The sequence below is a fragment of the Manacus vitellinus genome, unplaced genomic scaffold (assembly GCF_001715985.3).
Source record: "Manacus vitellinus isolate BGI_N305 unplaced genomic scaffold, ASM171598v3 scaffold_0_pilon, whole genome shotgun sequence".
NCBI classification, from domain to species: domain Eukaryota; kingdom Metazoa; phylum Chordata; class Aves; order Passeriformes; family Pipridae; genus Manacus; species Manacus vitellinus.
Genome location: NW_021938789.1, coordinates 20,204,326 through 20,231,962, shown reverse-complemented (window position 1 = coordinate 20,231,962; position 27,637 = coordinate 20,204,326). Strand labels below are relative to the sequence as shown.

At 36.3% G+C, this 27,637-nt stretch overlaps 1 protein-coding gene across 6 annotated transcripts in view; it reads left to right on the top strand.

Annotated features, from left to right (window-relative positions):
* The first annotated feature begins 4,369 nt into the window (after positions 1-4,369).
* The window catches only part of GABRA4 (gamma-aminobutyric acid type A receptor alpha4 subunit), a 67,261-nt gene continuing 43,993 nt past the window's right edge, over positions 4,370-27,637 (top strand). For 5 of the 6 annotated variants that reach the window (XM_029961114.1, XM_029961110.1, XM_029961120.1 and 2 more), the window contains exons 1-6: positions 4,384-4,462; positions 11,530-11,750; positions 11,853-11,935; positions 13,651-13,794; positions 15,192-15,344; positions 18,631-18,890. In XM_029961114.1, coding sequence (XP_029816974.1) covers positions 4,442-4,462; positions 11,530-11,750; positions 11,853-11,935; positions 13,651-13,794; positions 15,192-15,344; positions 18,631-18,890 — 882 coding nt within the window. In that variant the 5' untranslated portion in view covers positions 4,384-4,441. Of the gene's footprint in view, positions 4,463-9,022; positions 9,091-11,529; positions 11,751-11,852; positions 11,936-13,650; positions 13,795-15,191; positions 15,345-18,630; positions 18,891-27,637 lie in introns of all 6 variants that reach the window. The other variant, XM_018068807.2, reaches the window with a different exon arrangement.

Genomic DNA, 27,637 nt, shown 5'->3' with positions numbered 1-27,637 from the left:
CTCCCCGCCCCGGGGTTTGAGCTCTCCGGGAAGGGCCGGCAGCGAGGCAGCTCCTGGCCCCGAAAGCGCCGGGGGTGCTGCGCAGTCCCGGCTGTGGGGGCCCCGCTGGGGCGGTCCCGGGCTCATCCCCCGCTTCGCTGCTCTGCCCACATCCCGGGCTCGGGCTGCTGCGCTGGAGGAAAAATAAACCCTGAAGGCAGTGTGCGTTGGCTTCATGGGGATGGAGGGTCCTGTCTAACATCCAGATTCTTCTTCTTCTTGACAGTTTTTGACCTGTAAATGCCGCGGTCGGGTCCTAGTAGAAACAAGTGTACTTTTAACCAGCTTAAGACGTTAGGTCTTTGATGGGTTCTGTTCCAGTAGTTAGGGAAAACCAGAGCTCAGGTGCCTGTGCACACCAGTTTTTTACCACGGTTGCTGAAATTCCAGCTTTGGTTTAGAAGTGGTAGACTTAATTGCTGTATAGGAATTAGATGTGGAGGAGTTTCAAATTTGCCTTCACCTATGCTCTGCATGTGGGGGTTTGGGGCCTCTGATACCCTAGGCTGTTAAGATGCAGTTTTGTGATGCTGAAGAGGCAGCCAGACTTGCTGTTCTTTATTGATTTTAATGTTTCTGTGTAGGGACTTGGAACCAAAAATCATTAAAATCCAGGCAAAATGAAAAAATATTTTGTAATCTGAAATGAAGATATTAAAAACGTAAATTTAAAAGTAGGAAAAAAAAAGATTTATAAAGAAATGCTACAGCCCTTCTTATAATGCACAAATCTATAACAAGGGTATTATAGGCTGCTTCCTATGCAAGATTGAATGAGATCCTTGCGTAGGTTTATGTTGCGAAATACTTTCTTCCTCCTCTGAAAGTACCTTCTTCATACACGTGATCCATCTACACTGACATGTATACCAACACGTTCCCCACATACAGTGCTCACATGCATGATCGTGGTTGTTAAAGGACAACACCTGGCACCGTTGATCACTCTTTTATTATTTTGAGTGTATTGAATAAGCGAGGCCTTCCGAAGTTAGCTTACACATTAAGTGAGAAGGAAGCTAAATTTGTTAACACCCAGAGAAATCATTGGGAACTGATAGCCTTTTGCAGTTTAGTCTTTGCGGAGAGGTTACAGACACTTCTGCACGTGTACAAGAGATGTGCTATGTTTGGCATCATTTTAGGTTGAATGCCAACTAATTAGTCATCTAGCAAAGATGCTTTATGGGCATTATCAGATTTCCAAAATTAAACAACTACTAAATATGTAATATATGTTGATTTTCATTTTAATACAGTTGTCCTTTGCAGAATATTTTGCAAGAGTAGAACTTCTTCCCCTGTAAGCGTTGGAGACTTTCAGCAAAATGCAATCAAGGAGAAAAAGTTCATTGTGTCTTCTTGAGCTTTCATATTGGCAGTATTAAAATAAATGTGAGAGGGACGAAAAAAACTCTCAGATTTCAGCTTGGGGAAAACACTTCTGGGTGAATATTTCAGAAAATGGATATCGTACTGCTTCTTTCTTCTTCCTTCTTTATAACCATTTGTATGATTTAAACAACTCATCTTTGAGTTTTGAACTTTTAAGTAAAACATGGGTGAAAAATATTTTGTTTTTGAAAATGATGCTTGCCTCCGTAGCTCCTTACAGTGCAAGTTATCTTCACCTGATTTGAGGAACAACTTTGGAAAAAACCCCCCAACAAAACCAAGGAAAGAAAGAAATTTCTGCAATTGATCAAATTCTACTTTTTGACATTACTCAGAGTAATAACTATGGCTTAGTTATTGAAATATAGAATATCAAAATCAACTTTTCCCTATATTTTGGGGGTTTTATGCTGATAAATCTTTATGACAAATGGGATTTATATCTTAAAAGTGGGTCACTCGCTAGTTTATAGCATAGGTAGCAAACAAAATGTCATAGGGGATGGGAATATTTAGAGATGGAAAGTATAGTAGAATACTTACTTTTGTTTTCTTCTTGAAGCTGATTTACTGTCTAGTTTTCACATGGCCTGAAACGAAACGGAGGTTTTATTTTAAGAACAAAAGGCGTCACAGAGGTCTGACTGATGCTGATTTTAAACTTCAAATTAATGAAAATATTTCTAATTCTGGTGCAAATTATCTTTAAAATCAGACTTGGGGAAGTAGCCATATTCTGAATTTTGCTGGTATATTCCAGAGTTATCACAAATAACAATGCATTAAGATTCTTCGCATGCAGAGTGAAGTAGAATATGTTTGATTTTGGAGATTTCCAAAAACTGGATCAAAATTCTCCGTGGTAGTTATGGAGGAGAAGTTAAATTTCTTGAGCATGCTTACAAATGTGGAAGTTGTCTCCCAGAAGAGTGGGGAATCTCAGTGGAGTATATGGAAGCCTGTCTTGGTGGTGCTTATATGGGAGCATGGCATATGTTGAGGGTTAATATAAGAATGAAGTTCTCCATGTCATTGAATTAACACCTTTCATTAAAAATTCACTTTATGAATGTCATAAACCTAAAAAGTTGTTGTCACTTACTACCAAACCTCACAGTGCTTAGTGTAATAGACACTAAGGGTTTATGAGAAAGCTTATTAAAGATCATTTAAGTGAAAGTTCCCATTAAGTTGGGGAGGGAGGGAATCTAAAGATGCAAGACAGAAGCAAAGAAATGTCACCTAGAAATTTAATGAAACAAAGCAGAATAGGCAGTTTTGTGTAGGAAAGAAAAAAAACTCAGAGCTGCTGTCAGGAAGACTTTAAATGCATGAGTTTTGAATTTTAGTAGAGGGAAGGTATTTAGGGACTAATGAATAAAGTAATGCTGTTGGCTGTTTGAAAATAGTGTGATGGAAATGAAGTCAGTTCATTCCCTGACCTGCATGCTTGGTTATATCATTATCTGGAATTGCAGCGTTCAATTTGTAATCTAAGTGGGTCTCCTGGTCAAAACCACTCTATAAAAACAGGGATTTTACAGAAGCCGCTTGTGGTGTCCTCAATTAAAAGCATTATCTGCTGGAAAACTTCAAGAGTACTAGCACAGTACTATTTTGATTCAGCTGTAAAAGTTTGAAGTAAAAGCATTTCCAGTTAAACCCTGTCTCCAGTTTTCATCTGCTTTTAAAAATTTTGTGTATGACATGGAGGAAAACTATAGAAAGTTAAAAAGTTGGATTTGCTCTGAAAATCACCTTGCTACTTTTTTGGTGATTAGTTTCAAAGTGACAGTAGAATTCCAAAGTCTTTGAAAGGAGCGTTATTCACTTGAAGTAAAAGGCCTGAGTCTGATTTGCTATTTTAAACTCATGCCTGGTTTCAGACTGTACTTGAGCAACTCTTGACATAAGCAAGAGCCTGCAAGAGCCCATTCAAACCTGTATTGAATTGTAACTTTAAAAAATGTAATGGTGTCTTTGAAACTTTCATGATACAGTATCTCATCACACTTAAGCCAGGATTTAGGGAAGTAGGAAGGAAAAGAGAGACTGAAGCTGATGAGGGCAGCATCACTGCATGCTGCCATGTTTCTGCTCATTTTAATGAACTGTGCCTTTTAGAGAACATCTCATCTCTGATGTCTTGCCTTTAATGGCCAAGTGTGTGGCCAGACCAAAGAAGGATGGTGATGTGTGACTTGCCTCCTGCCCAAGAGTCTTAGACTGACTGTGAAACCTGCTAACCACAAGCTGCTGGTGTTGCCCACAGTGTTTTACTGGCTCATTGTGGTGTGATTACCCATCAGTCAATGAAAGCTGAAGCCCTTTCCCTTCCTGAGTTATGTTTGGTTGTGTGAGGTAGAGTCTGGCATGAGCTTTGAGTCTCACTATGAGCTACTGAAATGGTGTTAGCTATGTGGCTTTCTCTTTGAAAACTGCCACATAGACTGACTCATGAGTAGAAGGAACAGGACTGTGTGCATTCGTTTCCCTTTTTATTTTCTTTCTCTTTTCATATTCTTTCTCATGATCTCATACCTGTGAAAAGGCACTTGAGTACTTGGTGGAATTAAATATATTGGCTATTGTCTCCCATAGGAAGGGTAGGAGAGGGCTTCTCAGCCCTGTCTAGGCTGTGTGATGTTCAGCTGATGAACAGCATTTCTGAAGAGTTTCATTTCCTGTCAATGCAGGACTTTAATCAGAAAATAAACACAGAATACACTTGAAGAGCAAAGACAATTTTCTGGTTTTAGAGAAAATAAAAATATCTACATGATTATCTGCCCTTACTAGGAACTCACGTGTTCCTTCAAGGTTCCATTGCTCAGCATAATAGATATTGTAATTTATTTTTATTTTTTAGATTGCAAATGGACTTGAAGTGAGCATTGTAAAGTGAAGCTGGTCATTTTTTTTTTCAGGCAGTTGTCCAGTCTTCCTCAGCTGGTGAGAGTAGATGACTCAAAGCTTAACAGGATATGGTGTTAGATACCTGTAGGTGATGGATTTGAATTTGGCCCAGGTTAGTAATCCTTGAAGTCATTACCATCTGTCTGTTGTTCAGTGATCTGTATAAAATTAGCTGATATTCATAGTCCAGTTCTTAGTAGACAGGTGTACACATCATGAAAACTGGCACCAGTATCAAGCTTATTGGCTGGCTCAGCAGAGATGATCTGCTGATAAACAGGCAAAAAATCAGTAATCTCCTAATTTCTGGAGGTATTTTTTCCCCTTTTCAGGTTCAGACATGCTGATGGATAAACATACATAGAGACAAGGGTTATTGTGTGCTCCCGTGGTTTTTGTGTTGTCTTTTGGTAGAGAATGTAGCCCAGGTTTTTGAATTCTACTTTAATTTTTTAAAAATGCCCTACCTACTTGTTCTGGCTTCTGAATAGAATTCTTACTTATAGGAGGTGTCCTCAGCTGTTCTCTGATAAAATGAAACAAGAGAACATGCTTCATATGATGGCTTTTTCTTTTCTTTTTTTTTTCTTTTTTTTTTTTCACTTCATTTAAAAAATGTCAACCCTATTCAGGAAGCAAGAATTTGGAAAGAGAAAGCACCAAATCTTTCACATGTAGTTATATTTAAAAAAAATCTGTAGCAACTACTTTTTTTTTAATGTAACTGTAGGAACTGATGTAATACAATTTTATGTGGTTTATGTATCCTGGGACTGATCTCATAATAGGAGCAATAACTGCACTTAGCATTTAAATTGTACTTTGCATGCTGAAACCTTTGTACAGACTTGTTTGTTAACGTTCCCATTTAGTTGTGTGATTTTTGATGGCAAAATTTGCAATACACAGAAAGCCTGTGCAGGATTTGACTGTTTACATACAGTGGAGATCTCTGCAGTGACAGTTGCCTATGGAGACGCGGCACTAATGGAGCCCAAAGTCTTTCCTTGGGAGCTGTGCTGCAGTTCAACCCATATGTTGACATAAAATGCATGGGAGAGCTGTCTTATGTTCATCTTCACAGGGCTAGGGCCCGGCATCGCTTCTTCAGCCCACATCTAACATCTATACCACTGAACTATTCTGGCTTTTTGCAGGGGTTGCTTTTAATCCTGCTTGAGCTTCTTTAAAGTGTATTATCTTGCAAGCAGTGATTCAGACTTAACTGTTCCCACTGCAGTGTGTAGGACTCTCCTCCTATTTCATTGACATAAAAATACACAACGGTATGTTATAAATAGTTCTTCAGCATTCCTAAAGATTTATGGTGGATAGATACTTAACATCCATTGGGGGATAAGCCCAAATGGTCACATTCAAAGTTAATTGGCCTTCTTACAACTCACTGCATTTTATTGCCAGTAATAGGGTGTTAGGGATTCTGATAGGATCTTCTGCTTGCAGAACCTGAGCTGATTTAGTGGTGCAACACATTTATTTTGGAGGACTGTTTAAATCACCAGTAAAAGTAGGTTAGGTGACTACAGATCACCTCCTCGTTGACAGGAATTCCCACTATTAATAATAGTTTAAAAAAGAAGCAGCAGCATGACTCACTATTTATACCCCCACTATTGTTACCAACTGGAGTTATGTTTTCTTCTAGAACAAGAAGAATAAGAGAGAGTTAGTGGTGTCGCCATAGATACTCCTGGGTTGGCATTAAGTACTGGGACATGCTAGAAAATCCAAGATTTGTCATTTTATTACTGTTAAGGCCAATGTAGGTGGAAGATGTGGAGCATGAAACGGCTGCAATTGGAGGGAAAGCATTAGGGAGATAATCAGCTTCACTGTCTCTTGCTGCTGTATTTGCTCCTACCAGACATTGAAATGTTTGGCAAAGGTTTTGGCTACAAAGCAAGGATTTGTATGTCAGTACTAGCTGGATAACTGTTAGGATGCCTAAAATATTTCTAGATACTCATTCATCTGCCATTTTCTAGTGGACTATAATGTGATTTTAACATTTGTTTTGTCGCTCTTCTGCCATCATGTTGGGCAAGCAACCAAAAGTAAACATTATTTTGTGGCCTTGTTATTGTCTGAGGGTTCCTGATTCCTTCTTTCTCATGGGTCATAATAATAAATGTTTGAGAACAGAATAACAGTTACTGAAGAGTGAACTCAAGCATAGTTTTAGTCCTGTGCTGCTGCTATAGTATTTCTAATAGCATTAAGTCATAGGCTTGAAGATTTGGAGGTTAGCTTCTTGGTCTTATCTTTCCCCTTCTTTCTGAGAAACTCCAAAAAACAAATCTGCAAAAAGGCTCCAAACACTTATTCCTGAGAAGCTGTAATCGTTTAATGAAACAGAAGAAATCAGTGTCTGAGGAGAAGCAGCTTGTGCCTCTGGGAAAAATCTGTCCCTTTGCTCAAGTTGGTATGGCTAGAAAATTACAGTGTTCTATGAGCTAAAGAAAAGAAGTTAAAGCAGTTAAAGCAGAAGAAAAGCAGTTAAAGATTGGGGTTTGTTTCAGGTCTATTCCCATTTAGTTTCTTAGAACTAACAAGTAAAGCAGTTCCTGAAAGGAATTCAGGGACTAGTCTCTGTTACTCAATAATAAAAGAATACTGAATATTGCACTCAGTTCCTGAAAAGGATTCTTGCAGGAACTGCACTCAATATTCATCAGTCTCTTATTACTGAGCAACAAAGAGTAATTCCTGCATTTTCTTATTAAAGCTGTGTGAGAAAATGACTTTTTTTTCATTTCTATAGAACTGATTTCTGAAATATTTCAAGTTCAAGTGAAATAAATATTTATATATTTAAAACAATCCTAGATAAATTACAGTGGTAGTGTGATTGTGGGAGGTCAGTTGCAGTTAAATCTCTTCTATTTTCTCTCCTATTTTCTAACACTGTAGATGAATGTCTTCACTTCTAATCTCTTGGAGCTCTTCTGCTCTCCAGAAATAATTATATTCAGGAAATGTCATTGGACTGCGTTGTCAGTAAAATGAATGATCCAAACACTCATGGATTTCCCTGACCTAATAAACACTTTTTTATTTGTAGAAAGGGGAGCAGCATCCATTTGACGTGTCCAGAGAGCAACCTACTGCAAAACAAATGGTGTGGTATGAAAGTGTGTTATCTGGAACCTGGGAGTTGCTTCTTAAAACCTCTTCGACACAGACATGCCAAACTATCCTACTTTCCAAGGACCACTGAGCTACCAACTCTTGTACAGTGGATTTTCCTTACATTATGTCTTGAAAAAATGTCTGTGAAACTTAGCTTCCAGCAGTCATTTTTTTGACATTTAGTTGAAAAATTCTTAGCTGTTCTTCTCTACATAATTTGCAAATTCTTTAGTAAAATTATTTTACATGGTTTTATTTTATTTTTTGTTCACAGCTTGGGACTCATTCTAGGTGCAAGAAGTATAGTTTCCCTGTTTTCCCACTGCATATTTGTTTTTTTCCTTCTACCCTTTGATTTAAAGTGACATCTGTAAAGAGTGACTTTTTTTTTCTTTTCAAGAGGGACATATTATTCTGCTGCTAACCCTGTTGAGTCTTTCCTCCTTTCATTTTTAGATTGCAAATACTATGTTAAAGCCTGAATTAACAGACGTGAGCCACTTATCCTCTTTAGAAATTTGAGTTGTAGGGGTTTAGAAACTGGTTGTGAATTTGTAGATCATATCTGTTTTTTCAAACAGATACTGTTTGGTAAGACTGTCAGTAGATTTTTTTTTTTTAATTTTTTAATTTATGCTGTGAGTTAATTACCTGAATTAAACTGTTAGCTAATGCTTTGATCACAGAATCATCTTAGCAGCTGGTAATGATTAGCAGCTTTCTAGCCTTTTACATTGGGAACAGACCTAAATCCCAGTGATATTAGTGTGTGTGTTCTTTGGTTTAAGGGGAACTGTAGAGTGAATGCCCCTCTGAAATTTCAAGGTAGTAAAGGAAATGATAATTAAAGTGAAACTGCTTTCTCTGATGGTTGATTTGCTGTATGCAGCTGTGAGAGTGCAAGACCTCTACTCAGTGCCCTCTGTTTAACAATGTCCTAAATAACTCTAGCTCTTTCAAGATGGGCTTTGTAGCAGGATGTGGACATAGGTTCAGACTCTCAAAAATACTTGGACATCCAACTTTTCTTTTGAATGTTAGTATTAAAGCACTTAAATACATCATGGGATATGGATGCAGTTCTTGATCCTGCAATACTAAATTGCCCAGTGCATGGCATGCTAATGTTTGTAGTCCAGTTATTACCAGTAGGACCAAATATTAGTAATAAATGCCATGAGGAAAGTGGATTTCCTGAATGCAGTGCTTTTTGTTAATTAGTGTGGTGTTTTCAGTGAGCCTTTTAATTTTTTGGCATCAGTTTTCTTAGTCACTGGGTCAAAGTTAGTTTACTGAATGGGGATTTGCATGGAAATGCTGCTTTTGATTTACTTATGTGGTAAAGGTAATTGAGCAGTGCTTCTTATTCTAGACTTATCTTGAATTGACCTTTGTTTGCATTTTGCTCTTGCTCGTCCACAGAACCCTGAAAGCGGTAACTGTTCACACGCCAGGATCATTTATGGGAATTGTTGACCTGCAAAATTCAAATTTTCTTGCTCACTTCCTTTTCATACATTAGGTCCTGTTACTGAAGTCAAAACAGATATATATGTCACCAGTTTTGGACCTGTTTCTGATGTAGAAATGGTATGTATTTCTGAGATTAAAATGCCATTTCCTGGCTCTGAGAAACCATTAACTGCAGTAGGAGTGGATGCTTCATCTGTACTGTTCTGTCAATCATGCAAATTAGGCAAGATTAGTAACAGCTTAATTTACAAGTTATAATTAGATCCATCAGGCCTGATTCTGGTCACACTTTCAGTGAGTTTTGGCTGGCTTAAGAAATTCACTTCATAGGATTTAAAACAGATTTTCATGGTGTAGAAGCAGAATCAGGCCTTCCAGGGAGTGTCTAAGTCAGTCTACTTGTGGGGAAAATGTGTAGTATCTTTGAAATTGCTTTTCATTTCTGAAAGTTGTGTTGTTCTCAGGTGAATAATAATGACATCACAAATACTTGTTGACATTTTCATTTCAGACGAATACCCTTTGCTGATCTTTATGCTCCTTTTTGCATCGCTTTCAGCAAATGTTTGACTGATAAGAGTTTTCATAGGTATCTGCAGAAACTGAACGTCCAAGTGACATGCATGAAATAGTAAGAGAGGAGAAATGTTACATTTACATGTTGTGTTATTTGGGCCTGAATGCCTTTTGCTTTCAAGGTCAAATCCAGCAGAACTCTCATCAACTTCTAAAATACAGTAGTATACCCTTAAATCATACAGTAGTTTCTCTTTTTTATAAATTATTCAAGAAATCCTATGGAAGTAACACAGCCATATGTGTGCTGAACTGAACTTCTTTATGGAAAAGGTAGTTTCAGGGTAGTAATTTTCTTCCCATATAGTGTTGTCATTCACTTTGTGGTGTACCTGATTTGCTTCTATCATGTGGAAAGGTATGCAGTAGCAAAATATTTTTTCAAGGGCTACATCTGTGACAGCAGTCTGATGTTGAAATGCCTCTTACCCCTTCATTGGTTGTCATGTACAGTATGATGCTTATCAATGTGACAAGGGGTACAAGAATCTGGAAATACTAAGGAAATCTAGTAAAAAGTGCCTAAAAACTACAATGAGGGCTGCATGACATCTCTCAGGTTTCATTGAAGCATTTGACATGGTGGCATATGGGAAGTTACTAGTTATATTGGAGAAGACAGAAGTGATAACATGGACTGAAGGTAGGTAGGGAACTTGCAAAAGGAGACTTTACAGCAGATATTTGCCCTTTCACCATTAGGGATTAGTTAGGAGGCTATATTAGTCAGGAAGGATCCGGGGGTTGTTTTTGGAATACTTTTTAGTTAATGTGTCCATAAGTGACCCAATGTAATGTGGCTGCACTCAGAAAATTCACTGCAACGGTGAGGTGTGATACGGTCTCAGTACAGGGGATGATCAGAATATCTTTTTAGTTTCTTTGGTACCCAGTGTAATGAAAGCAGTTGAAATCTTACATTACAAAATCTGTCACGTAGAAGCTAATAACAGAAACTACTACTTGTGAGCTATGAAGTCACCAGCAAGACATGACACTAGAAAAGACACTTTTCATGGATTAACTATAAATCACAGTGAAGGATACAGTCATGGAAAAGAAGACAGATATAATCCTAAAATGCATTACACCAGTAGATGTGCCTCATTGCGAATGCAAATAGATATGGCCTGACAAGTAGTTTCAATGGTGACATTATACAGAAGAGTTTGAAACAAAGTCAGAAAACATTGTTTGCTTAACAAAATCACAACTGTGAGTTAAAAAGGACTCAAAGCTTTCCATGTTACCTTTTTGAATGCTACATGATGGGGTTTTTTTTATGTGAAATGCTTTAGCTTCCTGAGATGAGAAATGCATTCCTTCATCCATTCATTCACATATTATTTCTCATGATGTGCCTGTGTTATTCTGCAGTTGTTTTCATGTTTTTGTTGGAGCATCTGTATGGCTTTTCTGAGGGTTAATGGGATAGTTACATAGTTTAAAAAAATGTGTATGTATGCAAGTCTACATATAATTTATTATCCATGTTTTGTGGGCATGGCAAAGAACTTATTTAGCTTTCCTCAGTTAAAAGCTTACTTTCCATGAGATGAAATTAAGTTTTCTTTCCTAACTTTAAAGTGGAAGTAATTGTTTGTCCTGCTATTTTTAATTTAGACAGCAGCAGCAAATTGATGGATATATTTTCTTTAAAAATCTGTTGACACTTCTTGTCAGAGATCATTTTGTTTCCAGTTATATACTTGATTACAAATTCAATTGCCTGCTTCCTGCAACCTAATTAGATTAATTATTCCTTAACGATTAAATGTGTAGTAATTTATTGATATGACTACTGTAAGAAATTAAGCTATTAAGAAGTACACAAGACACTTACTTTAATTGGTGGAAATATGTTTATATAGTAGACTTGGTATTTTCTTTACTAATGGTTTCTTTGCTCCTGAGGGATTTCTGCTTTTACAGGAAACACACATGCAAACGTGATCTTTGTTTTTCTGCAATTTAATACAGGAATATACAATGGATGTCTTCTTTCGTCAGACATGGGTAGATAAAAGATTAAAATACGATGGCCCTATTGAAATTTTAAGACTTAACAACCTGATGGTCTCGAAGGTGTGGACTCCTGACACTTTCTTCAGGAATGGAAAAAAGTCTGTTGCACATAATATGACAGCCCCAAATAAACTCTTCAGAATAATGAGAAATGGCACCATCCTGTACACAATGAGGTATCTAATATGTTTGTTTGACTTCTAACAATTACTGTATGCAAAAGTTATGCTGCCCAGACAAAATGGCAACCAGAGACTATTTAATTTGTTCCATTATAGGCTTACAATAAGTGCAGAGTGTCCCATGAGATTAGTGGATTTTCCCATGGATGGTCATGCTTGTCCTCTCAAATTTGGGAGTTGTAAGTTGCAATTATGAAATTTCTTGTAAATACAGCATTTAAATAGTAGAAGTAAATTTTGAGCAATTACTAGACTTTCTGAATATATACAGATATGTCTTGATACGCAATCCCTATGCAGACAAAACTCCTGTTAGGTTCCTTGGGAATTTTATTTAGGACCTTAAAAATTAAACCCAGAGAACTGAAAAGCAGTCAGTGATTCAGCTATTATGTTAAACCTGACTATTCTGATTACACATTTGCTTGAAATATATAGTTTTTCTTGGTTCTCAGTAAGGAATTGGATACCTAGTGAAGTGATTATCTGGAGAAGACAAATTCAATTTATAACATTCAGGTAAAAGGCATCTAAGGAAGCAGGTTATTTACCTTTCTGTACAGGTAGTGGAGGTACATTGGCATCCCAAGGTAGATGTGGAGGTTATGTGCAGAGATTTGATTCTTAGTTGTAATTGTCTGCATGACAAGTTTAGATGAGATAAATAGTTTTTAAACTAGTGAGAAGAATCTTAGTGCAGATGACTTTTCTGCTTTGAGATCAGATGTAGATTTTTGCAAAACATCTAAACTTTGACTAAAAGGAACATTTTGGAACATGCTGCAGAAGAACCAAGGGAGGTAGTTATGGTTCCCTGATATGAATCCAAAGCAGAGACTTCTGAGACCCCCTGGGGATGGTTGGTGCAGTCCATTAACTATCTTGTCACTCTTACAAGACTTCTTGGTTGCTAACTTCTCTGCTTTAGACTCTCTGATGTAGTCAGCAGCTGGACATTATTCTATTTTCCTTGACACCAGAGCTCTGAAGTCACAAATGGCTGTAGAACCCTAGTAGTTTTTCCTTAGCATAAATTATCTTATACAGCTGGGTAGTCAACCTAAAGGGGGGTATTAAAGACACTGCTCTGATACAATTTTTAATGCCTGCTACAGTGAGACTGGAGACCAGGTGCTGCAAGATTTGACTGTGGTATCAGCTGTATGATAGGGGTACTTCGATAGTGGGGGCTCCTCCACAGGCATCATATTTCTTCAGGCAGGATCACCAACCGGCAGAAATTTTGCTGAACACTAATCTGATATTTCCTGCAGTGAAACTTGAAATAACATGTAGCCATTTCAAATGTGAGACTGATTTGATTTAATTTTAACAGGAGTTTGGACTGTGTAGGGATTGAATGCTAACCCTAAGTTATGTCTTCTGCCTTATATGTAGAATGTTTCTTTGTGTTCTTGTGAATTTTTTACTGACCTATGATTTCCATCAAATATTTTAAACGGAAGTTTAAAATATTGTAGTTTTTAGTGTAATCATTCTTTTCTGTAAAGAAATGTACACCCAATCTTCAAAATGTATCCTCTTTGTACATGCTCTTTTTTGTAGATTAGTGTATTTTAACAATAAAATTTTAGATAGCAATTGCTAAAATAAAGATAAACTTTGCATGCCCAGTAGGGGCTGTTCCAGAAAGACCTTGCATTTAGTCTTCACATTCATATGTGAAGTGAATTTATGTGTAACACTTGACATACAGTCTTAGTTGTTGTTTATTCTCCTCTGAGGGTGGCTTTCGGGAATAACTTAGCATGAAGGGTATCTTCTAAAGTTGTTTATGTGAGTTTTACTGTTTGGTTTCAGTAGATTTGGATTGGGCTCTTAGTAAGGTATGAGAAAAAGTTTCCTGTTTATGCAAACTGATGCTGTGTTGTAGATGCTTATCCAAAGAGTGAAATGATTTATACCTGGACAAAAGGACCTGAGAAGTCAGTGGAAGTTCCTGAGGAGTCTTCCAGTTTAGTTCAGTATGACCTGCTTGGGCATACGGTATCCTCTGAAACTATTAAATCTATTACAGGTAGGAATCTTGTCAGTAAAAATCAACTTGAGGTAAAACTAACCTGTAACATTGCCCAAAGCTTTTTTCCTTTTCTTTCTGTAAGTTATTCTACTGAATGTCATAGGGTATGTACTGAGGGCTGAGAGCGTAAATCTGAATTAGGTTTCTGTCCTTGAGATTTACATTTGCAGATTCATTACAGTAAATTGTGACAGTCTTTCAGAAAGCTAGAATGAGATCATTACTCCAAGGGACAAAATGAGCATTTAATCACTGCTTAAAATGCAGTTTGAAGAGTCAAGAGGATGCCTGGGTGAGGAAGTAATTTCTCAGCACTGTATCCACATTATGTGCAAAAGACTTCCTTTGTTTGGCGGTGCAAACAGCTTGGGATAGAAGTACAGCATACAGAATGGGTTATTAAAGCCATAAAAACCCTCTAGTTGGATAAGGATAGGCACAAATGCAATAGTCACAATAGATACTTCTGATTTTTGCTGTAAGAAATAAGGCAAATGGTAACTACAGGCATCCGAAATGAGTGAAGTATCGCTGATGAGCAGTGTGTTGATAAACAAGCATATTCATTCCCAAAATATTTTTAAAATTTTGAATAATTTTCTAAGCATCAGCAGGTTTAGGTGGTGTGAGATGGTAAAAATAAAACAAATAATGCAAATATATTTGATGTATTGCTCTACAGGTATTGTACTCAAAGATAAAATGGCATTTTGCAATACACTAGAAATTTACTTCTCAGCATATTGATTATTATGAGTTAACAACAAGATTTCCTTGCTGTCCCCAAAAGACTCATTCTATAGTGCTTTATTTAGACAGTTTATTCAGTTCATGGTAAAACTGCTTTTTTGTCTCTTTGCTTAATATGATGATGACATTTTAGATAAATAGTGTTTTTAATTCTTCTCAATGATTTTTGTATTTGTTTCATTATCATAGTGATGCTGACTTATAAGTCTAGTAAAAAGCTGAGATGCTTGCATAACATTCAATGTGTATCATTGTTCTTATTGTTTTATTTGGCAGGTAGGTACTATGATGTTATAGATACTATGGTAGGTAGGTAACTTGTCTCTTGGGTCTCTCTTCTTCAATAGCTGCCAGAAGGATTTTTAAAATCATGCTTATACTGTAAAATTAAACCCAGTATTAGCTGTACATTACAGTATTTTTGACATCGGCTTTTGAATGGCACTGTAATGACCTATCATTTCTAGGATTTTTTGTTTAAAAGTTTCATTCATTCTTTTTCTAAAGAACATATCTTTCTGAGCATGTTAAGTAATATGAATAGCATCGTCTTAAACAATCCTAGTTGAGAGTCTGAAACAGTTATTCTGCAACACAAATTTTATACACATTCAGAAAAATATTTTTCTTTTTCTTTCTTTTAGGTGAATATATTGTTATGACAGTTTATTTCCACCTCAGACGGAAAATGGGTTATTTCATGATTCAGACCTATATCCCATGCATTATGACCGTGATCCTCTCTCAAGTTTCGTTTTGGATAAATAAGGAATCTGTTCCAGCTAGAACTGTTTTTGGTAAGTATTTCTTTTTTTTTAACTTTTTCTCGTAATTGTTCTTTTAATGACTTCCACTAGAATAGGCCTTTTTGCTGCCTTGGGGTATATGGCCTCCATACTAGCACAGAAACAAGGGAATAATGTAAATTCAGAAGAATTTTTGGTATCGTTGTATGAAGAATGTTGTTATGTGAATCCTTGGAACCTGAAGAGAAACTTGGAATATATAACCTGAAGGGTGTCATGATTGTCTGTGGCAAATGGCTGTACAGCTCTAGGGATTTTTCCTGCTTAGGGGAAAAATCTGGCAAAACCTGACCCTGAGTAATAGTCTGGCCCTTAGTCTATATCCAGAGCAGGTTTATCCTCCAGTGGGCAATAGTGTAAGTCCTGAACTCACATTTTATAGAATACTTGTGAAATAAATTGGAGTGTGAAAGATGTACAGGTGTCTTGTTATGAGGTATCTGTGTCATCAGTGGAAGCTTGCTATGAGTAAGGCTTAGATCCTGTTACTGTAATTTCATGTTTAGTGCTCTTCTTTCCTTTCTACCATTGCCATTATGAAAATGAATTACAAAAGCAAAATGATCACAAGATATTAAAATTGCCCTCATCAAAATACAGCTTGAATGAGATGCTATAGTGAACTATGAGAATAAAAAACAGAAAAGCTTCTGTGGAAGAGAAAGCATAAGAAATTAAATGGAAATATGATTCCGAACAAAGAAATAGGATAAAAACATTTTAAAATCAACCTTTATAGAGCAATGTCTTGGCTTCATAAAGTACTGTAAACTAAAGCAGGAAGAGAATGTTCTGCAAAAAGCCTTTCTATAGATAGATACATGCTGGAAAGAACAATAGGAATTAATGTTTTTATGTGGTGACACATTCAAACGTGTCCGTGGAGTTGGAACATTGTTTGTATTACAAATGAGACAAGGTTAATGATTAGTTTTAGGAGAAACAACTTGTAAACTTAATAAGAATCCCACTAGCTTTCAACTCAAGCATTACATTAGGCAAACTCATATATTGCTTCATATATCTTCACAGTGATGTTGAATTGGAAATATAGAATCTGTTTTTACAGACCAAATGAGATAATTAAAAATGTACAGACTATAGAGCAATATATGTAATGTGTGTAACTGTATCCATATATGAAACTGAAAAATACTAATAAAGTTTGGATGTCTACTAAGTTAGAGATAAGTCACTAAAATGCCTTTGAAAGCAAGTAACTTAGAGTATGGCAGCAAGTATCTTTCTACTTTTGAGACAAATTCCAACAGGGACCCTGTTTTCTAAAGCTTTTTTTTCAAAGAGATAAAGAGATAGGGAAAAGACAGGAATGAAGCCATGCTATGGTACCTGCTTTCTAGAGGAACTGTCAGAAGAGGCTAACCAAATGACCATTACATTGGACACTGAATGATTAGGAAGAATTTATCAAAGATAACAGATGAAGGATATGCAAGGAACTAAGGTACACTGATTCATGATTCCTGCAGTCAGAGCTTCAGACACCTGAAATCTGGTGATTGGGGGAATTGGAAAAACAGCAGTAATTTTAGAACAGGTTTTAACCATGTAAAAATTTATTAATAGTATTTAATTTTAACATTAATTTTTATATTTATGTTAAAAATTAATACTTATGTGCATTTCTGAGCAGGAGCTTTTAAGTATTTAGCTTTGGATAATTACAGTTTATGTAATTACGTAAACAAAATATTTTTACCAGGACTTAGTTCCCTACCCTGTAAATCACTATGACACATATCTAGGAGCAATTGCAGTGGCAGCTACAAGTCTCCTGAAGAATGATTTAATAGGGAAAAATCCAATAAAGATATAATACTGTCACGGCCTCCCCTCTCCTCCTTGTTTTGGTGAATGTTTGGCCACTCAATTCACTTCAGCCTACTTTTACATCTATTAAACAAATGTCTTTAGAAACAATTTAGGCAAACTTTTTGCTCTAAGTGGACAAAGGTCCACTCGGGTCCTCAGGAAGGATAGGGCTAAGCAGGGATGGAAAAAAAAAACTGTGGTGGGGAAAAAAAACCCTTTCCATAATTTATTTTTTTCCTCAGACTTAAACGTTTTCAATGCTGTGTTTTTCAATACCTTCCAACTGAAGAAGGTTTTGTGAGCTTGCATCTGTGTTTTTTATCTTCCTGAGTTTGCTCTGATATATCCCTTGTACTTTCATGAACTGGCTATTACTCTTTTTTTCTTTTTTGTCTTCTTTAGTATGAAGGACTGGTTTTATTGTACGGCAGTGTCTAGGTGAAGCTTTTTTGTGTCAGATTACCTCTATGGAATACCACTATTTAGCAAATGGGGGATGTGAGGGATCTGTTGAAAAACATGTTCTTAAATAGTTTGAATTCTTCTGAGTATACGAATTATATCTTGAATTAGAATGGTTACAGTGTTCTTTTCATAAGAGTAAAGATATCTCCATTTGTAGTTAGTCTTCCTTGAGATTATCGTGCTAGGACTTGTATAGTGTTCACTATATACTCAGTTTTTTACATTTGGATGATATGGGATATTTTGGATGAAAAAGGAAGAAAGGACCCCGTACCTGGTTTTGTGCCACATGTATTTGAATTTGAAGTACTGCCATGAAGTGGTTGTGTTTTGAGTTCAGTGTTCATGCTTGTATATTTAATTAAAAAGTTGTTCTTTCAGAAGATGAAATTCTGAGTAAATGTTATTGGTTGACTAGTAGCAGAAGGCTTTAAAAAAAAGGGTTGATGGTTTCTTAACTAACAGAGTTGCTAATATAATATTCTTCCTTAGCACCAAAATAATTTGTCATGACTTAATGACACTTGCATTACAAGTGGGATCAGAGGAACAGATGCAGAATAATAGGTGGTATTCAAAACCCTTTACAGGAAAAATCATGTTTTTGTTGCAGTCTGAGGAGCACGCCTCAATTTAACAACCTAAATTATGTTCAAATATTTAGAAAATAACTTGTAAAAACTTCTACTGAACTTGACATGAAAAAAAAAATGAAATAAAGGCTTCCATGTTTTCTTTATGTGAACTGTAGATGATCTGCTGAAGTGATGGTTTTCCATGCCTCCTTTAAAAACTAGTTAACTGTTTTGTGTGCATAGCTGCTTGTGGATATGGTGGTTGCCATATCCACAACTTAAATGTAATGGCAGTATTCACAAGCAGTAGAGAAAGGCTCACAAGTGATTTAAAATTCTTTGTTTTAAGCTACTTGCTTTGTTTTACTTTGATTCAACAGTGCTTTTGCTTTATTTCTTTGAAGGAATAACCACAGTGTTGACAATGACGACACTGAGCATCAGTGCAAGACATTCACTGCCAAAAGTATCCTATGCTACTGCCATGGACTGGTTCATAGCGGTTTGCTTTGCCTTTGTGTTCTCTGCTCTTATTGAGTTTGCTGCTGTCAATTATTTTACTAACATTCAAATGGAAAAAGCCAAAAGGAAGACAGTAAAGTCCCTTCTTGAATTTCCAGTTGCTCCAGTACAAAGAAAAAGAAGTACAGAAGAGACACTCACGGTATGTTTTCAACTTTAACAAACATTTTCTGTCTTTTTGGTAGTGTTTCCCAGAAAAAAAAAGGCCTTTAACTTCCTCTCAGGTTCCCTCTGAGCTTATGATGCTATGTAAGTCAGCCTAATGGAAGGCTAATGCTACATTATATTCAATTATAAAAACCTGTAAAACATGATTTAATTCTTCCTTGCTTTGTTGAATAAACTCAGGGGAGAGGAGGAGGTTATGTCCCTGCAGTCTCTTCTATGTTTGTCTTTAGGTAAAGGTCAGTTATGATGGGTATCTTGAGGAAACTGTTGCCTTTTGCACATTGATTCTGAATGGACTGATTATACAGACCAAGATATTACAGATTATAAGGGCAGTGTGTTATCCAATGTCTTTAATGAATTAAAATAAGCTACAGCATTGCAGTTGTACCTTGGAGCACTTTCTTAGACATCACAGTTCTCCTTGCATTGCATGTGTTGCTTACCTAGAATTTGCTTTCTTTATCAGTTACAATTTCAGGAATAATTGAGGAATGCTGGATGGAACTTTTGTGTCTACCATAGATATAATTTTTATGTAATTTGTATATATTTGCACAGGAGTTCACCTCAATCCCTGAAAAGTTTTTGAGGCTCTTATTAACAAAATGCTTTCCTGCTTTCATAGTGCTTTGGATTAAGTGTGATTTGTGTGGTATCTCTCTTAGTCTGTGGACCAGCTAATAAAAGCTCAATCTCATTTCCAGTTGAGCTCACCAGTGGTACCCTTTCCTTCCTTTTTGCATTCCCGTATGCTTACTCTCTGCTGCATCTATTCATTGCACACATAGCTAACAAAGTCATTATGGCACCTGTACCAGACATGTGGTATGACAGTAATTCCCAGCCATGACTGACTCTTGGTAACACCACTCAAGAAGTGAAGACGGTGACAGTTGTAATTTACTCTTCCTGTCAGGGTGACTTTGTAATTTCCTTTGGCTGAACCATGATTTAAGAAGTGCTGTTTTAGACTAACTCTTGTTAATTTTGTCTTCTGTCTCTTTTCACATCTCGTTTGTCTCCTTCCCTATTCATCTTCTCATTTCTGCCTTCCCACCCCTTCCGTTTTCTATCACTGCTCAATTGCTGTACAACCACTTCCATTTTTGTTCCTCTTCTTTGCTGTCCTACTGTAGATACTGTTTTCAGTCTCCTCGTTGTTTTGTTAGCTCTCATTTCTGCTTAAAAGGAGATGTGCTCCTGAAGAGTTTATTTATCTCTCCATTCGTTACTAGTAAGGAAGAGGAACAAAAATATGTTTATAGTAGTATGAGTTCACCTTGTATGTTGACGTATTAGTGCTATTAGCTTATACTAAGCTTCTTGATTGTGCAGCATGAAGGTTACCATAGTATCTTGGCTGCTCCTGAGGAGTGTTAATAAACACTGCTTTTGGTGATAGGTTTTATTTACGTTCATAGGAAAATAAATTACATAAGAGCAGTTTAATCCTAGGTTTATTTATAAGATTTGATTTAAAACAAAGGGAAAAATAGTAATTTTTGCAGGTAGCTTAATGAAACTTTGATTCATGGGCAGAATTGCTCCAAGTCAGTGGTGTATCATGCTTAGCCATTTATACACATTTTGGCGAACCTACTTTTTCTCTTTTTTTTTTTTTTTTTTCTCTGTTATGGTTTTTGTGGGTTTTTGTTTTATTATTTAACAACAACAGCAACAGAACACACAACTCGAAGGCTAGATTAAATGAGATTTGAACACTTCTGTTCCACTGCTTCATTAATACCAGTGTGATAAATATGGTAGTGTGCTTATAGGTTTGGGGACTTTGAAACCACTCAAGGGAACACTCTTCTTTTTCAAAGGGTTTTACATTAACGTTATGAGTATGTGAGTGAGTAATGTTGATTGTACCTTGAGCTGTTAGTTTTTTCATTGCTTTTTCCCTAGTTGTGCCTATACTAGGACTTGAGGCTTTGCTCTTGTAGGACAAGGTGACTGTTATAAAGATTGTGCAGTTCTTTCTATGTCTAGAGGATGACTTCTGATCTCCTGTTGGGCAGAACAGAAGCTAGTATTGCTGTTCTGATTCTCTAGAAGCTAACATGGCTGTTATACTTTGCTTTCCAACCTGACATGTAATACCGTTCTTGCTTTATTTTGCTTACTAATATAGAATTTTCCTTATTATTATTATATTTTTATTTCTTTATTCCTTATAATTTTTTTTTTCTGCATGTATACTGTCTAGTCAGTGCTGATGTACTAGGGATAATGGAATATTGGCTTCCTTGTTAATTTGTGGTGCACAAAGAATGCCGGACAATTGCCTGACTGTAGTATGTAATCTGTAAGCATTGTTTCTTTACATAAAGACTACACATTTTTTTTCTCCATAGCTAAATGATAGGCTTTGATTTCTTAACCCAGTTAATGTTTAAAAAAAGTCTGTACTATGTTGCCACCATTGTGCTAGAAATTCTGTTGATAGCAGTACAATTGCCAGAGCTCAAGGAAAAGTTATATTTTAAACTTCTTTTCAAACAGAGTTTGCCTATACTAGGAAATTTGCCAGTCTCCCAAAATTAAAAATTTTCACTTAGCCCAGGGAGGAAGTGTCTGTTAATTGGAAAAGAAGATGCCTGAATACCTAAACCTCACAGTCTGACGCGTATCTCACCATTTGCAACCTTTGGTTGCTTTGGATCTTCTACTAGTTGAAGAGGGAGATCCCTCTCTTATGCCTGTTAGCCCTTTACTTTTGCCAGCCTTGAAGTGGCGTACAGGTGTCTGTGCTGGCTTTTTGCAGTTGAGGTCCCATCTGCATAGGTCCTCTGAAAACAAGAAAATTACAGAGCAGTTGAGGCTGTTAAGGAAAACAAGGCACTATTATACTTGTAAATAAGGGTTTCGTTTTATGGGCTGTTGTTTCTGCATTATTCACTGGGTGGTTTTATTCATGTAACTTTATTTTATTTTTTAATTTACTTTTTTTTTTCCTCAAGTAACATGATGGGATTGTCCTAGAGGGGTTCTAGGAGGGAACAAGGCTATGAAACTGGATTAGCTATAGAACATGGAGATTCTTCTATCTGATGGTATTAGAAATTAGGCACGTTAATAGTAAAATTTGGTAAAATAAATTGCACATAATTAGAAGTCCTTTTTTCGAGAGGTACGTCTTTTAGCAGTTCCTGACCATAGAATTAAAATGGGGTTCCTATATTGAATCAGTTCATCTATTACTCATGCTAATTAGAATTCTTGGTGGTGGGTTGTTTTTTTTCTTTTCAATCAAAATCACTTTTCTAGTTGTCTTGAATCAAAGGCAACTCCTATCATTATGATCAAATGATTCAGATATGTTCATTCATATTATATATTTCTTCACCACGACCAATACATCTGTACTGTACCAAATGTGGACTATATGCTTTTCGAAGTTATTTTCTTATGTAATTATATTTACTGTTTTGGAGCCACATGATGGGTGTGACTGAATATACTGATTGCAGTAAGCATTAAATGCATTTCGAAGGCTAACTAAGTAATCTAAACTGTATTAATTCCAACCAAAAAATCCTGGCATAAAGCTAATTTACTGGGCTGGAGCAAACCTATAGTGCCTGCAGATGCAGTGTGTGTTCCTTTATCACTTAATTTGGTTTTAGCCATAGTATTCTTCAACCTTTTTTTACACTCCCTCCCTACCCCATTTCAACTCTTTCTTCTTGCTGATTTTTGACTTTTATTTTGCGATCTGCCTTAAGTTCACAAGGAACTTGGACAGCTTCACTCATCCTTTGTCAGGTACAGCAAGATAGCATTGCAATCTGTCTAAGCCAAAAGAGATGACTTACACCATGGTCTTCTGCAATTCCTTGTTTTGGGAGGAAGTTAAAATGCTTTCAGGTTAGAGGAATGAACCTGTCCCTAAATGTTCTGAACCCTTTTAATATAAGCAGAAATGTTGCTGCAAGTAAATCTGTGATGGAAATGAATGATTTATAGTTTGTTATTGGAATCCTGAGTCTATTTCTGTGCTTCTACACTATTTCCTCTTCACTATATTCTTATGAAGTTTATTTTTAAAGATCTACCCAATTTTGGAGATGAAGAATGCAACTGAAAAATAGTCTTCAAAAAACAAAGTCCTGAACACTGGTAACATGAGCTTCAACCTCAGCTGTTTGTTAAAAGAGTGTGAAACTTGGGGAAAAATCAGGTCAGACTCAAAAAAACCCTTTTGAATGGAATTATTTTTTCAAACTCGGTCACAAGTAGGTTGCAACTCTCAAACTTTCTTCCTCTTTCCTGAAGATGATTAAATGCCATCTCGTCTTCAGTAAGCCCTGTAGCATGGAGGAGCTTAAGGGTCAAGCTCTTCACTGCCATGTAGGCACACACTCCTCTCCTTAATAGGAGCATCCATGCTTGGGTGGTATGTGACTTCACAAGTTTACAAGAAATGTTGTCATGTGGACAAGCTGCATATGTGATTTCATTTCAAGATGTATTTTCTGTGCTATGAAGTACTTGTCTTTAGTCACATATGGGCATATGGACAGCTCAAGTAATACCATTCACTTTCTTTGCTCCTGCTTTGGAGTAGTAAAATAATAGCTTCCTCTGTCCTTTCAAATAGGGAAATGGAGCTAAACCCACTTGCCTCACAAGTGAGGGGGATTATCTGAAGAGCAGCTAGGTCTTGATGGAAGTACTTGGACCACAGGTCTGGATATTGGACTCCTTATGGGGATGCATGGCCTACCTCCTTTGTGTGCCTTAAATAATCCTACAGTTGGAACACCGTTTCAGTTTTTAAATATAATAACCCCTTTTTTCTGCTTCACTGGTTATCCACTGCCTGGGGTGTTATAATTTGGGTTTTTTTGGGCAGTGGCATTTAAAACTTAGATTTTAATGAAGGACTTCAGGCTCAAGAAATGTGTAGAGTTTAACTATAAGGACAGGGCTATACGAGCGGAGGCTGCTGTGCCATGTGAATAATTTCTTTGACATGCCAACAGTTTTCTGCTGCTCTAGTTCCATTAGTCAACATTTTTGCTGTTAATGATTTACAGTTTTGGTATGCTAGCATCAGGTTTAAGTAGGATAAGAGTAGATGGAGATCATAAACAACTGGCACATTTTGTACTAAATTCTATTTGAAAGATAGGAGAGAATAATCACTTGGGGTAAGGCTGCAGTGACTTAGTGGGAAATTTGAATGTTTGAATACCTGAAGATAGAATAGATCCAAAATGGTTTGTAAAATATTTTGTTAGCTGTGATACTCAGGTACAATGTTTTGTGTTGTTTTTTTTTCTTTTGCCTCCTTGATTTTATTTGTCTTTGTGTTGGTTTTTTTTGGGGGGGGGTGGTTTGTTTGTTTGTTTTGGGTTTTTTGTTGTTGTTTTGTTTTTGTTTTTAACTTGGTTCACTAGACTTAGATAGTCCTACCCAGCAACTGGCACTATTCGTAATGTATAAAGCTAAATATGTGTTCAAACAATATGATTTGGGCATAAATGTGGAGTGTACAATTTAAAATAATTTTCTTAGTATTTCACAGAGTATGTCTTTTTAAATAGCACGAATTAAAGTGCTATATTAAAGAAGTGTTTCTCTTTTCAACAATCTGATATTACTTTGCCTTTAACATGGTTGGGTGGAATGAATTTACAATGGAAGTAGAAAAATTTCTCTACTGCAAAGTGAGCAGTGATTGGTGAAGTCTGCAATATAGTATGAGGTTTGTGCTTAGATTCTGACCCAGCTTAACTGTGATGTGAACTCCACTGAATTCCAGAATTCAGTTATAATGAAGTTAAAAATGGCTGGGTGTTTGATCAAAAGTATTGGAATTCAAAGCTGGGCACTGAGTTTTTTTCTTTTTGATAGTGGAAATGTTTTTTGTGGGGCTTTTTTTTTTTGTGGGTTTGGGTTTGTTGTTTTGTTTTGTTTGGGTTCCCCCCCCAACCTTTTGCCACGAAGTAGGCAAGGAAATATGAGGAATATACTCAGCTTAAATACCTGACAGTGTAGTTACTGGAATACTTAATTTAAATGGTATTAGGATAAGGCTTCTATTTCGGAAACCAAAGCATAACTCATCTATTTTAGAAAATACTATACCTCATTGTTTTTAATTCAAAAAAATATACGTAAATGCCTTTCTCTGTAATTTTGCTGATCTACTGGAAAAAGAAAAAGACCACTATGCTTCAAAAAAATATATTCCTTATGTTTTTTTTTTTCATTAGAATAAACAATACGTGTTTCTGTTAATAATAAAAAGTTATTTTCCTGCTAATACCAATTGTAAGCATTAAGATAGGTCTGATAGTGATATAATGGCAAGTTCCTTCCTTTTTTTTTTTGTCTTTTTTTTGTAGAGGGAAACATTAAGTAGTCAAAAAATGTGGTAGCATTTCAGAAACACCAAGTCAGGACAAACCTTTATGGAGACAGGGGTAAGATTGTTCAGCAACCCTTATAAAGCCAATTGGCAGGGAGTTCGTAGTTTTCCCTATGATGATTAGTATGAAATGATGTCTTTGAACACAAGGTTCTTCATATTTTCTGCTTAAACCTTTTCACGTATTTGTATTTAAATTTTAGTTTTGTTTCCCCTCCACAAAGAGTTTTCAATACTGGTGAGCCCAATGACACCAAATTGCATTTGAGTCTCACAACTGTGTGTGAAATTTCTAGCTGACTTCATTTTTACACTGCAAAAATTGGAGTCAGAAGAAATAAACATTGACAGGCTTGGGAAAATTTACAAGGCAATGAGTGTTCAAAGCATTTTCAGCAAACTACTGAAGCAAATTTAACTACAGTTTTAAGGTCAATGAAAATTGAAAGATACAGAAAATAATGAATGAAGGTCTTTGGTCCCTAATCAACCATCCTTTTTCCTTTCATAGATGTTACACAAAGCATCTCCACAGTTCATTAGCACATGACTTAGTTTAATAGATTTATTCCCCACCATAGTTATGTTTTCAGTTCAGAATTGTGCATACCAGTGTTTAAGAACCATATAAAGGCTTACTTACGTATACATGCATACATATATGCGTGTATAAGGCTTTTAAAGCAGCATACAGGTGGATGAGTTTATTTGGCATAAATTTGCCATCCAGTTTTTAAAAAAGGATTCTTCTAATTTATATTTCTTTAATAACCTTGAATAAACTTTTCTTCCACTTTGTGCACTTTTAGGTGTGTCCAATGGCAGAACATAGGATGGAGTGCACTTCTTACCTTTTTTCTTCTCCCATCACATGATTCAGATTGCAAAATGAGCAGAGTGGATAGTGGACTTGCTCTTATAGCTTATTTCCCCTCAATTTTTTCTCTCCGAATAGTTTGCACTGCTCTTTGCCCTGCTAGAGCTGTGGGCTAGAATTCATTGTGTTTTGTGGCAGGTGGAGCTTTTACTTGGTCATGTTCCAGGGCTCTGTAAGGCAAAACAAAATTTCTAGTTTTATTCCAGTAAAATTCTGATTGACTGGCTCTACAACATAGTAGTAAAACAGGGTAGATTTCTCCTCCAAGTTGTGCATTTGCTCACAGCATGACAATATGGTAACTCAGTGGGATTTGGGACAAGCAGCATTATTTACACTGATGACAACATGCTGCTTCCCTGATAAATGTCAAATAGTGTGAATTTGGCAGGCTATACAATGTCCTTCCAGAAGAACAGACTGTTTTCTTAGGAAGGATTGGTAAGGATAAAACTGACTATGGTAGAGTTTAATAGGAAAATATTACTAAATTACCATACCAACAATTTTGATTTTGCAGCTAAATGGTAAGTAATGCCAGAATTTTGGTAGCTTTAAGCTTTCCAATTTTTGCAAGACTTTTTGCTTTGATTAATTGGGATCTCCCAGGTTGGGAAACGTGTGTTCTCATATAGCACATCACTGACATTCCTATATATTAATTAACGTGTGTCTCATTGAAGGTTTAGTAGTGCTGTCATGTAAGACTCTAATTGTATTCTTGCAAAATTAGCAGCAAAGGTATTGACTGTTCACTTTTAATTTAGTTCTACTAACACCTCTTTGTTACATGCTTGATTATTTTAATAAACAATTAAAATTCTTTACAATTGTAGGACTGCTTTGATTATGGTGCCCTTTTCAGGGCTTGAGATTTTTGGTCAGTTTTTGTTTGTTTTTGTTCCGGGTTTTGTATTTTGGGAGGAGGGTGTGTTTGTTTGGGTGTTGGTTTTTTTGGAGGGGCGTGGTTTGGTTTTTTGTTTGTTTTGTTTTGTTTTGTTTTTGTTTTGTTTTGTTTTTATTTTGTGGTTTTGTTTTTGATTGGTTGGTTTTGTGTTTGGGGGTTTGGTTTTTTTACTTCAGAAGATGAAATGTGTAAAATGGTGATTAGGCACCTGAAAGGCTTAAGTACTAAATCTCCCTGGGTAGGCACGTACAGAACTGACTTGCTGCTTCTTGCATGTTTACCATGAATCTTAGGTGGAAAAATACCTACTCCATTTTATCTCAGTGGCTAGCATGCTTATTAGATACAGCGTCCCACAAATCCAACATGGGAGTCTGAGCAGACTTGAGTCGTGCCTTTTTGATTGTGCAGAATTGTATCAGTAACCAGACTGCTAAGTAGTCCTTGGTATGTTAAGTTCCTATTGAAGCTACTCTTGTTATGTTAAATAATTTATACAGGCCCAGGGAGAAGGAGAGGCATTGATTGTGGAGCCAACTTGTCTGTGCATGC